The following is a 14971-nucleotide window of genomic DNA, read 5'->3' on the forward strand; positions in this document are numbered from 1 at the left end:
GAAATTCACCAATGTTGTATCTGTATCTTCCATACAGGAATGTTTTATTGGGGCAGCTACAGAACTAGAGACATTTCAATACAAGAATGAATGTAACCTGTATTATTGCATTTTAAGATTGGAAATCTCTTGACATATTTTCCTGTTAAAGAAAGTCATATTTTCCATTAATCTTGCGTTTTAAGACTGAATATTATGCCTCAAAATGCCAGGATGTAGGTAACTCTGCGGTACATGCTGTGGCGACTCCGACCATGTCGTCCGCAAACTCAGATTCTTTAAAACTTCCCCCCTTCTATAGCGATTCCAACAATAACCTCATTATCTCAAATTGAAATAAGCGGGGTCTACATGATCAAAATGAACTGCGCTGGTGAAAACGGGTTCCCCTGCTTAAACTCTTGTTGAATTTTGAAATATCTCGTGCTTTAGCCATTGCTCATGGTTCAAACAGGTTCACAAAAATTTAATCTTTTCATACATACATTCCAAGTATTGCTAGTTAAAAATATTAAAAGCCTTTTCGAAATCAATAGCCTGCAATATGGCTTGTAAATTTTATTTATGACTGAGTATAATCATAAATTTCATCTATAAGGCGGATATAATCTCCCATATTGCGCCCCTTAACAAAAGCCCTTTGCGTAAGTCCCATAATATTCGGTAAGGATTGTTTAATATGCTTAGCAAAGCACTTTAATATCAACATCCATCAGAGAGATAGATAAATTTTTGAGTAAACGCTGATCTTGGTCTTGTATTTCTATTATATTTATTATGTTTTATATTTGTGATATTCCCTGTGCATATCCCTTGTTCAAAGATTACCCAACCAATTTTCTAACTATAGGCTTGTATGCCTTGTAGAATTAGTTGTCAATCCAGGACTCTTGTCATGTTAGAAGTATTTCACAACTTTTTTGTAGTGCTCAATTTGGGATACTGTTTAAAAAAATCATCAATGTAGTAATTCAGAGTATAATCATGACTAAAAATATGATATTGTTTAGACGTTCGATTCTTTCCTTTTGTAATTTATCAGGGGGGGAGGGGTATTTTTTGTTTTTTTCTCTCTTTTCTTGTACAATACTGACCAGGAACAGATTATCAACCCCTCTATAACTATTGCCTACTCAGTTTTAATTCCTTCCAACACGTCTATAGCATACAGACTCTTTCTGTGCAACAGGTTGTTTTTCAAGAGTGCCGTGGCTGCATAGATTATTTTCCTACCAGAGTCAAAGACATTTTGTTTTGATTATTGGCAGTTTCCTGGTATATTCTAGATTTTACTCTCTACTCAGGCTCGTGTATGCACACTCCCCTAGTATTAGATTTTGCAATACCAGTCTTCAGTGTTTGGATGCAACCCTGCTACATACAAGTTACGAACCTATAGGAAAATTAAAACAGAATTTGCATATGAAAAATATCTCACCACAATCAAAAATCCAAATCATAGAGCAGCTATGACAAAACTCAGAATAAGTGCTCATACCCTTCAAATCGAAAGGGGCAGATATAATAACATTTTAGCGGAGGACCGAATTTGCCCAGTTTGTGACAAACAGGAAATTGAAAACGAAAAACATTTTCTTCTCAATTGTGATTTAGACAAGAAGGAATGAGAAATCATGATCAACAATATTAAATACAATATAAGCAACTTGGGGACGGATGACGAAAAACTTACAAATATACTAAAAATTAAAAATGACAAAACAATCATTGAACTAGGAAAATTCATCCACACTTGTTACAAATTACGACAAGAAAAAATCTTAAAATGCCAGATACCTCAACCAACCACCAAATAATTTAATTTTTTTATTTTCTATTGTCTTTAAATGTCTTGTGTTTTTTTTTTGTTTTTTTTGTTTGCTATCTTTTTTGTATTACTTTATTGTATTTTCAACCAAGATCCCACTCCGGGATACGGTTTCAATAAAGATTATTATTATTACAACATCTGAATGTCTATTTATTTCAGCCAACAGGGAATGGGGCATTTATTACCAAGGGGAAGGAGGATCATGGCAAGGGTCATTCATGTTTTACAGGGGGTCAGCATTTTTTATGCCAGTTTGAGGGATGGTCGTGCTGTTTTTAGTCCACTTCTCTAGAATAAAAAAAATAGGCCCAATTACCTGTTGCAGAACATTTTTTTCATTTGAGAAACTAGAAATAAAGTGTTATTTCCATGTTTAAAAAAAAGTTTTCACATTACATATTTCCACTGCACATCACAAAGCATCATTGAAATCCAAGTATTTGTTGTTGAAATATTGGTGAAACAAACATGCGTATACAGACTTCCATAAATACAGATACCTACACATAATAAACTACAACACAGCAAATCAAATATTGGTGAAACAGACATGCGTATACAGACTTCCATAAATACAGATACCGACACATAATAAACTACAACACAGCAAATCAAATACACTGCATTCTCTGTAGGCGAATATATATATATAAAATGCTTACGGTATGACCATACCTTGCGCAATAATTCAACAAATGGATTTCAAGATTTAGTTGGTGTCCACCAAAACCACATCAGGTTGCATTATGCAGCCATATAGCCAGTATAATTGAATTAGACAAAAAATGAGTCAAAACAAGGTAGTAAATTATAATTTGCATAAATTTCCACCAAAAATTAAATATATCTGGAAACTGCCCCAACACATCTATGCACCAAGTTTTATTAAAACATATTAAATGGTTCTCAAGAGATTACCAAAATAGCCTAAATATTGGTATGTGAATTAGGCAATTTGCATAATTTTCCACCAAAATCAATCATGTCTATACACATTTAAATATGTTGAGTGGTTATGTTTTCATTACAATCACAATAGACCAATCAAAGAAAACTTAGAACTCCCATGTGCTATGTGAGAATGAGAAACAGTTGACAGAACAAATGGGAAACATTATATATCTCTCTGTAAGCATATAATTTCAATATGGCATCCAAGTTTTGTCCATTTTCCCGAAAACTGTAGTGCATTAAGGAGTAGGTAATTAAAAAAATCATGAATTTCTGAAATTTTTGATAAATTTGGCCATCCAAGCTACACGTGTACCAAGTATCAAAGATTTTGAAGAGCAAGTCAAAAGTACTATTTTTGAAGAGCAAGTCAAAAGTACTATTTTTGAAGAGCAAGTCAAAAGTACTATTTTTGAAGAGCAAGTCAAAAGTACTATTTTTGAAAATGACAAAATATTGAAGATTTCAACACAAAATGAACAAATCTGATAGAGGTCCACCCAACGTATATACCATGCTTGCTTGAGAGCAATCAGACTACCAGTTTCGGAGAAGTCGAAAATAGCATTTTTGACCAAAAATGACAAAAAATATTTGCTAAAAATAGAAAATTGAAGATATGGACATGAAATGAACAAATCTGATAGAGGTCCACCCAACGTATATACCATACAAGTTGAGAGCAATCGGACCATCAGTTTCAGAGAAGAATTCGAAAATAGCATTTTTGACCAAAAATGACCATTTTAAAATATTCACCAAAATTAGGAAATTGAAAATTTCCTTACCAAATTAACAAAACTGATAGAGGACAAGCCAAGGCATACGCACTATCAATATCAGCACTGAAGAGCACTTAGTTTCATAGTAGAATAGAAAAAATTAGAGTTTTGGGGGGCTAATTTGCATAATTTTTGGTAGATCGACTTCTCATGAACAAATTACCATGTACAGTCATCAAGGCATCCACACAACGAAAATAGAGTCAAGCGGTTCGGCGGTTTTTGAGAAGAAGTCTTGCAGACAGATGCAGGACAGAAACCCATCCCATAGGCTCAGCAAACCTATGGTCCGTTGAGCCAATAAAAAGCAGTTTTTACTATTTTATCATCACAGAGGTCCAGTCATAATACCTACATACCAAGTATCAAAGCAATTGATCTCGTACCAGTTGAAAATAATATTTTTTTACTGAAAATATTCTCTAAAAAGAGATATTGCCACAAAAAGAACTAATCTGAAAGGGATAAACCTATGCATGTGAACTACCAATATCAGTCATGTATAAAGTAGAAGTCATTTTAGTAGCTAATTTTTGGCAGATCGGCTTCTCATGAACAAATTTCCATCTATACTCAAGGCAGGTACACAACAAAAACCAAAACAAGCGGTTCAGCATTTTTAAATAAAAAGTCGCCCACATCCATCCATCCATCCACACAGACTGTAGGCACTGAACACCATATCATCCTTGTACTCGGCAGACTTGGGGTTTCTGGAGCTTAAAATGAAAACAGCCATCACAAATTAAGCACAATTTTGATTTTCTATTTGTCCTGGTACCAACAGATGATTGAAAGAGATTGCTCCATATAATCTGATCTTAAATCAGCTTTACAGAATAGAAACTGAAAGATGTGACTGATATGACCATTTCAATCACCCAAACTGGTGATACAGACACAGCTATGTCCAACATCTTAGTACAATGTGTTAACACTGTATATTAATTCTTAGAGAGGTATCAAGATATATAATGTGGATACAGGAAGCCCGCCGAGTTGAATCAACAAAAACAAAGCATGGCATGCTCTTTTACAAGAAAGATAAACATGGAATTAAGGTAAGTGGTTGGAGTCGAGAATATTATTATAATGCTGTATTCGCAAACATCAAATGCTAGCACAAACAAATCTGGAAGTTTACATAATTCTATAAAAATTATAATTCATAAAGAACATGATTTGAAACATAAGTACCATACTTAAAAATGTAAAAATTCACCCTGAAAATATTGAGTGCATCAGCAACTCATAAATAAATTTTGGCATCTGAGGAAATGATCTTGTTGGTTTGATAAATTAAGTAATATTGGCATTGAGTTGAGCAATAACATTGAAGACAAGTGGAGGGCATTATATTTTCAAAATAACTGGGTGTGAAAGGCAGTATTTTTCATTCAGAATCTATGCTGGATATGCAGGTTACAGAATTGATTTTATAACGACTAAATTACAAATTTGAAAGTAAATGACATAAACAGGCGAAGACCTATTCTTTACATGAAATTATCAATACCATTTATAAAGACTGATGAAAGACAACATAGAAAATATAAATCTTCAACAACGCCTAGGCCTAAAACTGAATAAGTACAGATACATCTAAAACATTATAAAAATTTTGAAAACATAAACATGCTAATACTAAATTGAAATGAACAAATGCATTAATGTTGTATTGTCGGCAATATTTTATTTCAATGCTTGGCATATGAAGTATTATGCATCACATATGGAGAAGTTACGATAGCGTCAGAAGTCTCTTGCCAATATTCAATAATTACAGCACATTACCATAAATTCATTGATTTTTTTCAGCATACATGTATTAGGGAGTCATTCAGTCAACAAATTGCATGCTGGATTTCCTGTTCAACGACTGAAGATGGAAGATATTACAAAATCAATTTAATGTGAAGAATTTTTCATTGACTATGGTCAAAGTTGTTTTCTGTATAGCCATTAGGTTCCTCCCTTTTAAATTCATAGAATGACTAATTCACTCAGGTTTTCACTACATCCAAGTGAACTTTGTACATTACATACTATCTAGTTTAGTTGTGTTGATTTATTGTAGTGATGACCTAACATCGTTCATTTCAAGTTTTGATCTGTATAACTCATGGACGCCATTGATTTGAATTTTGGTCAAGGTACTTAAAATTGAAATTTTGCCGAAAAAACAATGAAAGTTAGACGATTTGTAAAACAAGAACCATAAATGATATTACATCAGAAAGTTCTCAATGAATTAGACAGAATAAAGAGTTCTTCTGTCAATATATCACACAAACAAAATCTAAGCCGTTAAAAAGTTGACTTCTAATGCAAGATTAAAAGTTTTGTTGTATTCGAAATTAGACAAAATAGCACCATTTTGAACAATAATTGACATTACACATTCCTGCAGTGGAACACAGGGATTGAGAGGGAGGGTGGGGGTGGTTTACGTTAAAACTCATCATGCCGGATAAGGGCTTCCCCAAAGTCAGTAGCTTGGCTGCCAACAAATAAATCATGTTTATCAAGAACTTCTTTCTTTGAGAGTTTACCATCCTAAAGAAATAAAAAGAAAAACGTTCTATCAAATATATAATATTCTTTGTTGCATATTGCACAAATGCCTCGTCTATGTAATGAGATGGATAGACCTAGTACAAGCCCATGTTTTGATGACAAAACAAGCAGCCTATCGGCTGAGATAGCTCCGCTGTTAGCAATGCACATTTCAATTAAAGAACTGAAGACATCATTAGAAAATGAACAATATGTATAGTATCAAAGCAATCGGACTTACAGTTTTTAACAAGAAGTCGAAAATATCACTTTCTACCAAAAATGACCAAAATATTCACCAAAATTAGAGAATTGAAGATACCATCACAAAATGAACAAATCTGAGAGAGGTCCACATGTAGTACCTATATATGTAATATCAAAGCAATTGCACTTGCGGTTTTTAACAAGAAGTCGAAAATATCACTTTTTACCAAAAATGACAAAAATATTCACCAAAATTAGAGAATTGAAGATATCAACATGAAATGAACAAACCTAAGAGAGGTCTACCCAAGGTACATATACACCAAGTATCAAAGCATTCAGGCTTGTAGTTTTCAAGAAGAAGTCGAAAAAGTAAAACATTGACACGGACGACGGAGACGGACAATCACTCATATGATAAGCTCCGCTCGACAAAGTCGACAGCGGAGCTAAAAAGCTGCATTATAGGTCTCATGCCACTAATCAACCAATGGCTGCTCGTAGCCCAATTTAAATGCCTTGCAAGAACCAATGAAATTTTTTAAATATTTTTTTCTCGGGTACTCCGTTTGAGGACGTGATTACCTGGGTCAAAGATGAGACCAGCATGTGGTCTTTTGTTTACTACTTAGCGGCTGTGTACCTGTGGGTTTATTCTGTGTGCATTTGGATGTTCTAATCTTGGCGTTTTTCCAGTGATTTCTCTAGGTGCAATCCAAAAACAGTAGGTGTGTCTTGTTTACCTGAGATTTGTAAGAGTTTGAGCTGGCCAACATGTTAGTTTTTTTCATGTGGTTGATTACTTGCACGCTGATTACCTATTTTTGAGCCATGTTTTCAACTTTGTTTATTATTTTCATATAGCAATAGCAATCTTTTCATATGTTAACATTGTCGTCTATGGAGTTTTAATCAGTGGTATGAGCCCTATATATGCTGGGTATATTTCATTTTGGTATTAACTTTGAACAGGACGAAACTTACCATGCCTGAATGAAAACGACCTAAGCATGAACAAAAATAGCTGTGGACATGCTTTAATAGTGATTTTACAACCACACTAATATATTTTACCTTGTCAACATCAGACTCGTACACTAAATGTTTGGACTCAGCTTCTGCATGATCATAATCTTCTGGCATTATCCAGTCTTTCACTTCTCTTTTGTTCATTTTACCATCCTTATCCTTGTCACGGAATCGAGTAAATTGCTCACGTTCTATTTTCACCCAATCAGGCTCATCTTCATCGTCATCAGACGGATACATATCTCCTGAAATTGACATGTCCATCAGAGAATTGGTAATTTAAAATTATTTGGGATTATGTGTCTTGTGATACGTCTTGTGCAATTTGTGAAAATTAGAGCTGAACGCTTTTCCATAGCTGGTGTCTGCTAAATTCAAATCTGTAGTTGAGGGCACTATAGTACAAGCACTGATACTATCTAAGGGGACAGACAAAGTCAAATACTGGTGTAACTTGTAAATAACAATTCTAATGTGAAACTGACAAAATTCTAAGTTGGATTTTTTTTTCCAATTTGGATACAGTTTTGTTTCCCACATACCTATGTATTCTTCTAATGATATCATACCATCACCATCTTTGTCAATATCTTCCATAGTTTCCTACATAAATAAAATGTATATTGTAAGAAGCTTTCCATTTAATTTTATTCAGTTTTAACAAAGAATATTTTTGTCGCCAGAACAGACAAATTGCGTATTGGTCTAGGAAAACTGTCATTCACTATGATTGCACCTGATCACATATTTGTACTACAATATCACCCTCCTCTCTCCAATACCTACCTCAACTACAATATCTCTTACATGGTCATCTGATTACCTACCTCAACTACAATAACTCTCATATGATCACATGATTACCTACCACAACTACAATATCTCTCATCTGGTCACCTGATTATCTACCTCAACTACAATATCTCATATATGGTCACATAATTACCCACCTCAATTACAACATCTCTCATATGGTCATCTGATTACCTACCTCAACTACAACATCTCTCTATGGTCATCTGATTACCTACCTCAAATACAATATCTCATATGGTCACATGATTACCCACCTCAACTACAATATCTCTCATACGGTGACCTGATTACCTACCTCAACTACAATATCTCTCATATGGTCACATGATTACCTACCTCAACTACAATATCTCTCATATGGCCACCTGATTACCTACCTCAACTACAATATCTCTCATATGTTCGCCTTCCTCTGGATGCAGAAAATGAGCAAACTCTTCTTTTGACAGTTTACCATCTCCATCTGTGTCAGCTCTCTGCCATCTTCTCTCATCTCTCCTTATCATATCTTTATAGTCAAATCCTTCGATATCATCAAAATCATCATCTAGAAGTCGTACAAGTAGACACACACCATTACATTTATTGTAATTAGAAGCTAAGATAGCTATTCCAACTTTTCATGGGGCACACATACCATTGTTTACGTCTTCCTGCTCAAAGCTGGGTGCACAAAACTACATATTATATTGTATAATATTATATACAGTGATACACTAACAGCAATCCTAATGTACTGATGAGCAATTTGACATTAATGGCACAAGTTGACAACGATAAATGACAGCATACAAAATGATAGAATCGTTAATACACAATGTACCGCCAGTAACATCACTCATACCAAATTAAGCTGATGAGGTTTGGGGGAACATGATAGCCAACTGAAACTTTCATAGCTGGATAATTTCTCTACAAGCTAACTTTAAAATTTTTCTCAAAAAGACCTTACCAGGCCAAATCCCATATGTTTTCCCTTTGTATATGTCCCAGGTTAGAGACATTACATCGTATCGTTTCCACTGCTCCTCTAAATGCTCTCTGACATAGTGATTCTAGGGATGAGATGAAGAAAAAAAAGAGAGACCAGGTTACCCCTAATGACTCACCAGCCAAATAGCCATAAGTAGTGTTCTTGAACTCATCCCATGTTAAATGACCATTTTTATCAGTGTCGTGTACGTTCCACTGACGATCTACATCTTCCATAATGTATCTATTCTGTTAGAAGGGAAAGGAATTGAGTGCAGATGTGAGCAAGAATGATTAGAAAGTTAAAAAGCATTCAAGTGACTGTTTATAAAAAGTCTCGTATAATCACAATACTAAGAATCAAGGTATGATTCAATCTCTTTACATTTTTATTGTAAAACTATTCCAAAAGAAATTCATGCGTGAATGTATTACTTGATGTGTAATTTCAAATGGTGAATGCAAATGGTCCAGGCTTGGAAAACTTTTGAACAAAATCCATTCTTGCATTACAGAGATCAACAGCCATAGTTGCCAATTTCTGTGTGCAAGTGTGGGACTGGTATGTGTGATGAATTTTATCATACTGTGGAATACTTTCGCTGAAAAGGCTTTTTGGGTGTTTTGTATGGAATTTATTTTCACGGATTTTTGATGAGTTTAATGTGAAATGTAGGGAAAAAAAGTATATTCGCTGGATTTAATTTTCACGGAATCATCCCTACAGCGAAAATAAATTCCAAGCGAAAATTAAGTATTCTACAGTAGTTGGTTTGAGACCTTAGAGAAATGGCCATAAGTCACCATCTTTAATTAAATCACCACAGCAATACACAAGTACTTGTGTCCAATAATGTACTACATGTATGTATTTATGTACAAAGTGTGAATGCTATTAGTTGACAGCATTTGTTAAAATTAATTTGGGCATTTAATTAGATTCATGGAATACGAAGATGTGCATTAAGTTGCCATCATGTATGCACTTAAAACTATGTAAGCCTAAAATCCAGTTCTGGAAGTATAGAAATCCATTATTTGGTTTAAAATGGCTTCCAAGACAGCCATCCTCAACGTGTGACATGTATGATGTACACTTGAATGATTGGTGTAGGCATGTCTGAGATGTAAAAGATGCATACAGATGAGCCTACTACCAATAATTTGAATAACATTAGCCAGTATGTGAATGAAAGTTGCTTTTTTTTTACAATCCAAGAAAAAGGATATTAAAACAAATTATCACATGTTGAATACATTCACAATTCTGTGTGAAAGTTATATATCAATTGAAGGCAGCATTGAGCATTGGAGACTTTTTATAAATACTGTTATAAGCAAACATGCACAAGTATGAAAAGGAGCTGTCTTCCCTCAATTAAATCTCAGACCACTATACAGACTGGAAATCCTCCCAACAAGGTCGAAAAATATAACTTTTTGGCATACTATACAGTTTGTCAATAGAGGGCATGATTGGGTTGTCTATAGTGTACGTAACCTCTTGAAATTTGCTTTTCTGGCAACTTATTTGAATTTTTTTTGTTTATTTCAAGAATGACGTGCATGTAAAAAGAAACACCTATGTTTTCTTTGCCAAAGGGATAGACAAGTATTCTGTGATTATAAATTTGCGTTTATGTATTCACAGGAATGTAAAGGCAAATTTATCTTGTTTTTCCAAAGATTTAAGGATGTATTTATTTATAAATAGATATACTGCTATTTTTTATAAAAAAAAGTCACATTCTGGTGCTTATTTTGAATTTGGAACATTGAAAGTTGCTGTAATTATTACTTGTTAGGAAAGAGTCATGAATGTAATTACAACAAAAATCATGAAAATCAAATTAATTTTTAGGGCCAAGGTATATAACAACCTGAAATTAAACATTTTAAGTTACACCTGTTTGAATGTGATTTTTCTCATATATTAATTTGGTTTACAGTTTTTTCCAAGTTCAAACAAGTCTGTTCTTTTTGTGGTCTGAGATAACATACTTTAGTGAAATTATTTTTGGGAGAAATGTACGGATGATGAAAGATGGATGGATACATAGGAAGAAACCATACAAAAACAAAGGATCTCCACAAAGTGTTCAATAGTCTTGAAAACCTGCTTTTTAGTCTCAATCAGAAAACTCCATACCTGTGTGTATTTGATCCAATCTTTGAGTTCCTCATCAGTAACAAAGCCATCATTATCTTTATCAATCTTATCATAGATTTGTCTAAAACAATGAAAGACAGTTGTCAATTAACAGTCTCAATGTATTTGGCAGGATTGACACTTTTGGACAAAAACAGGTGAATTGTATCAAGCATGTACTTCTAAACCGTATACAATATTTTATAATTTTTTAAACTTCAGTTTTAGTTGCATAGATACAAGACACTTCTAGTCACTAAAAGCATGAAGCAGAGCGGTAAAAAAGTATTTAACTCTCAAGTTGTACAAAAACAAAGTATTTATACACATTTCAACAGAAGAAACTTAACCTATATTTCAAGTTGGGTACAAGGGCAGGGATATATCAACTGCATCAGGAAAAATACAAAATCCGAATTAATCAGCCGAGAAATGGTTGATCAGGGATCTCACCAGCCTAACGTGAGTGCCGGTCGGTCATGAATATTAATGAGCTATATGAATATTAATTATGGGTCAATAATTCCATTAACCAATCAGAATGCCGCATGGTAATGCCGGTAGAATCTGAAATTTTCCGAATGGTAGTGATCATAAAAAGGGAGTCATCAACTTGACGACACAATGAAATTTTGAGGATGATGACAAAAATCACCTGTCAAATTTCATCAAATCGTAATAGCAATTGACTTGTACACAAAGCATTCCATGCATTCTTTCCTTGGTACCAAATTCAAACGAAATTTATAAAAAAATTGATGAGATAAACCATAACCCTGAACCCACAGGCTGATCATCCTTGCCTTATAATCATTGAGTAAACAGTAGCCAAAAAGATAACACTACATGTACAATGTACCTTAAAACCATAAAAACATCCATCAGAAACTAAAATACCAGACGGATGTCCTAATTTACATAGAATTAGCATAGCATCTTATGTGCATATCTAAAAGATCAGTGGAAAGAAAAAATTGGTTGGTTGGACCACACAGCCAAAACCATTGAATGATCGTATAGTACAGTAAAACATGATAACAATTACTGAAACCTTTAATAAATGGTTGTTGCAGCGCACATAATAGGTTTCGTAGTATCTACACATATGATCGTCACATGTACAAACACTGACACACTATCAGTCACAAAATGCTGATATTAAATATCAATGGCCATATCTACTCCTACTGGTATTATTAGACTGTAGAATAGCCAGAGGATAGGGATATACCACAAACAATTCAATGCTAACAAAAAAGCATGTAGGTAATTGTCCATTTTGGTTTTTTGACCTTTGAACTGTAGACTACCCTAATGCTAATGCTTGACTGGTGTAGGTTTCTTCATACTTATCATACCAGTTCCAGTGCCACGTTGCAAAGTTAACACATTGGTATGCACATCAATAGAGAATACTGGAAACTGATCATTCCTAGCATAAATCATGCAGACTTGCATGAATGAAATTGGTACATATTTACTGTATACAGTACATGCACATGGAAAATGAAATTCTCTCACAATATAATTGAGGTGGTTTACTTTTACTGCAAAGCATTGTTATTAATTTGAGTCAGAGGTTTCAGAAAAGGAGAAACAAGTTTGCCATGATCAATTTACACATCTGATTTGTAATCAGCAATTGAAAATCAAATTCTGTTTGAAGTATCACTATATATTGCATTACTTAACTAGTCATCAGGGTTCCTAAAAGTATCAACTCCTAACATTTTATAACTTCAGATACTCTGGTATTAACCTATTGTTTATCGTATACATCAATTTATCAGTTGATAATTGGTATATTCTAAAAATATCCCATTTGTCATACCGATACATCTTCAATAACACTCCATAAACACAATTTTTAGTAACCAGTTTAGTAGCGTGACATTATAATATTAAGATAGGTTAAATAAACATCTTCTTTAAACTTTTATTAACATGTATTTTAGTTTTATATAACATTGGCATACCATAGTGTAAAGATACTGATGCAGTTATAAAATATTCATTTTTTACTCATTTCAAATGAATACATTAGTTCAACAATGATCTATTGGATATAACAATGCTGTCTACTGCCAAGTGGAAGAGATCAATTGTTATACAGCAGACAGGAAGGATGTCAGGAACTTTCTAGAGTTATGTGAGTGAGAACAATTAGTGTTTTCATGAAAGTTGCTGTAGTATAATGAAATTTGACCCCCTCCCCTATTTGTACACGTCACCATTTACTTGACATGGCTTAGTTATCCTTGGCCAGGAGATAACCGGTCGAGATCGCGATCGCGATAAATATGTATTTGCATGCGATAGTGCCGTTTATTGAGGTCATTCGATGAAACGATAAATACAATATTACCAAGACGTACACAAATCACAGTGTTAGTAACGTGATTCACATTTGCAAGTTGTTTAGCCTTAATATTGTCAGCCCATTTACTTTTACACAGAACTGACCACATAAGGCGCCAACGAAATTACAATACAACTAGAAAACCTCATCATTCATGGACTTTTAAATTCGCATGGGGCAAACTTAAAAACAACGGGGTCCGTGTGTTGGCAATAACGACAAGCGCATTAAATGGCTTGAATACAACCATGGTGCATGAAAGTACGTATAAAGAGGGTTATTCACGTGGAATGTGTCGAGAATATAAGAAATTCAAACATAGTTACCCTAGACGAGTTTTGCTTTCTTCTGGACTCAGTTCATCAAACTCACTGGCCCCATCTTGTCCAAGAAATGCTTCGTGGTCATAATCGGGATTGTGTAAATCGCCATCGTAGTGATCTTTGTCACTAAGCTTTTCTTCCAAGATTCTATCTTTCCGCGCCTGATTTTTGTCTGTCGGCTTGGCAACAACGGATAGAAAAAGTATGCCGAGAGCAATGCTGAGTACCGATGATGTGGACTTCATTGTCAGTGAGAAGTAAATGTCAACAGTTTTGGTAAAGAAAATGTCTCCGAAGAAACGCAAAAGTTAAGTAGGTAAACGAAAGTGGAAAGAATTCGTTCGACCAAGAGATACAAAATTCAAATTGGCAAAAAAATCAAGATGAATCAACTTCTAATGAATCAACTCCAAAACAGTCAAGGAATCAATGGAGATATGTAATGAAGTCTGCAAGGTACTGGCAGAAGTTATCCAATCATTTGGCAGTATCAACAACACGTGACTAAGACGGCCCAATCGGCATCATTTTTACAACCAAGTATGATATCTGACACTAGTCGAAGCGAACGATATGTCTCGATTTAGGATTGGTCAAAATATATACTCGCCACGTTGCAAATGTCTTCATGTGTACAGCCACCTCGTCCCAGGGTTCCGTGTTTGAAAATGTCATCTACGTGACCTCAGTGCCGGGCCTTTTTTAAAAGTACGATAAAGATTGTCAAACAAATGAAAAATACTCCTCGATTGCGATGCACCGAAGCCAAAACCATTAGTACACCTGGTTTGTAGTGGCGATTGACTGGTCTACAAATTTCAACTCCAGCTTAGAAAACTGAATTTGTACGTGGACAATTGGCGCGAAATTTAATTTGTTGATTTAGTGTTGTCGTCTGGTCTTGGATATTTAAACGCCCACATTTGTTAACCTCAGCCCATATTCCACTGAATTTGCTGAATTAGTAGATAAATAAGTCAACGATCGAAAGGTAAG

The 14971-nt window shown here is 34.3% G+C and overlaps 1 protein-coding gene across 2 annotated transcripts; it reads right to left on the minus strand.

Moving 5' to 3' along the window:
• Positions 1-5056: 5056 nt before the first annotated feature.
• On the minus strand, positions 5057-14427 carry LOC100369175 (calumenin-like). 2 transcript variants are annotated; one of them, XM_006815598.3, is made up of 7 exons: positions 13979-14427; positions 11294-11375; positions 9125-9227; positions 8550-8719; positions 7899-7959; positions 7402-7601; positions 5057-6120 (listed from the first exon to the last, which is right to left on the minus strand). In XM_006815598.3, the coding sequence occupies exons 1-7, from the start codon at positions 14218-14220 to the stop codon at positions 6016-6018; spliced, it is 963 nt and encodes a 320-aa protein (XP_006815661.1). In that variant the 5' UTR covers positions 14221-14427; the 3' UTR covers positions 5057-6015. The 2 variants fall into 2 exon arrangements, with proteins under 2 accessions (XP_006815661.1, XP_002734077.1); XM_002734031.4 differs by lacking the exon at positions 9125-9227 and adding an exon at positions 9282-9393 and having other exon boundaries at positions 13979-14425.
• Positions 14428-14971: the final 544 nt, after the last annotated feature.

Source organism: Saccoglossus kowalevskii, chromosome 1 (genome assembly GCF_978046115.1).
Source record: "Saccoglossus kowalevskii chromosome 1, keSacKowa6.1, whole genome shotgun sequence".
Taxonomy (NCBI): Eukaryota; Metazoa; Hemichordata; class Enteropneusta; family Harrimaniidae; genus Saccoglossus; species Saccoglossus kowalevskii.

Bases quoted from the DNA above. Each gene is read 5' to 3' on its own strand.
- LOC100369175 (XM_002734031.4), bottom strand. From the start codon at position 14,220: ATGAAGTCCACATCATCGGTACTCAGCATTGCTCTCGGCATACTTTTT. The intron at 11,376-13,978 runs GTAACTATGTTT...TCATTGTTTTAG, and splicing joins GAAAGCAAAACTCGTCTAGG to ACAAATCTATGATAAGATTG. The intron at 7,602-7,898 runs GTATGTGGGAAA...TGTCAATTTCAG, and splicing joins ATCATTAGAAGAATACATAG to GAGATATGTATCCGTCTGAT.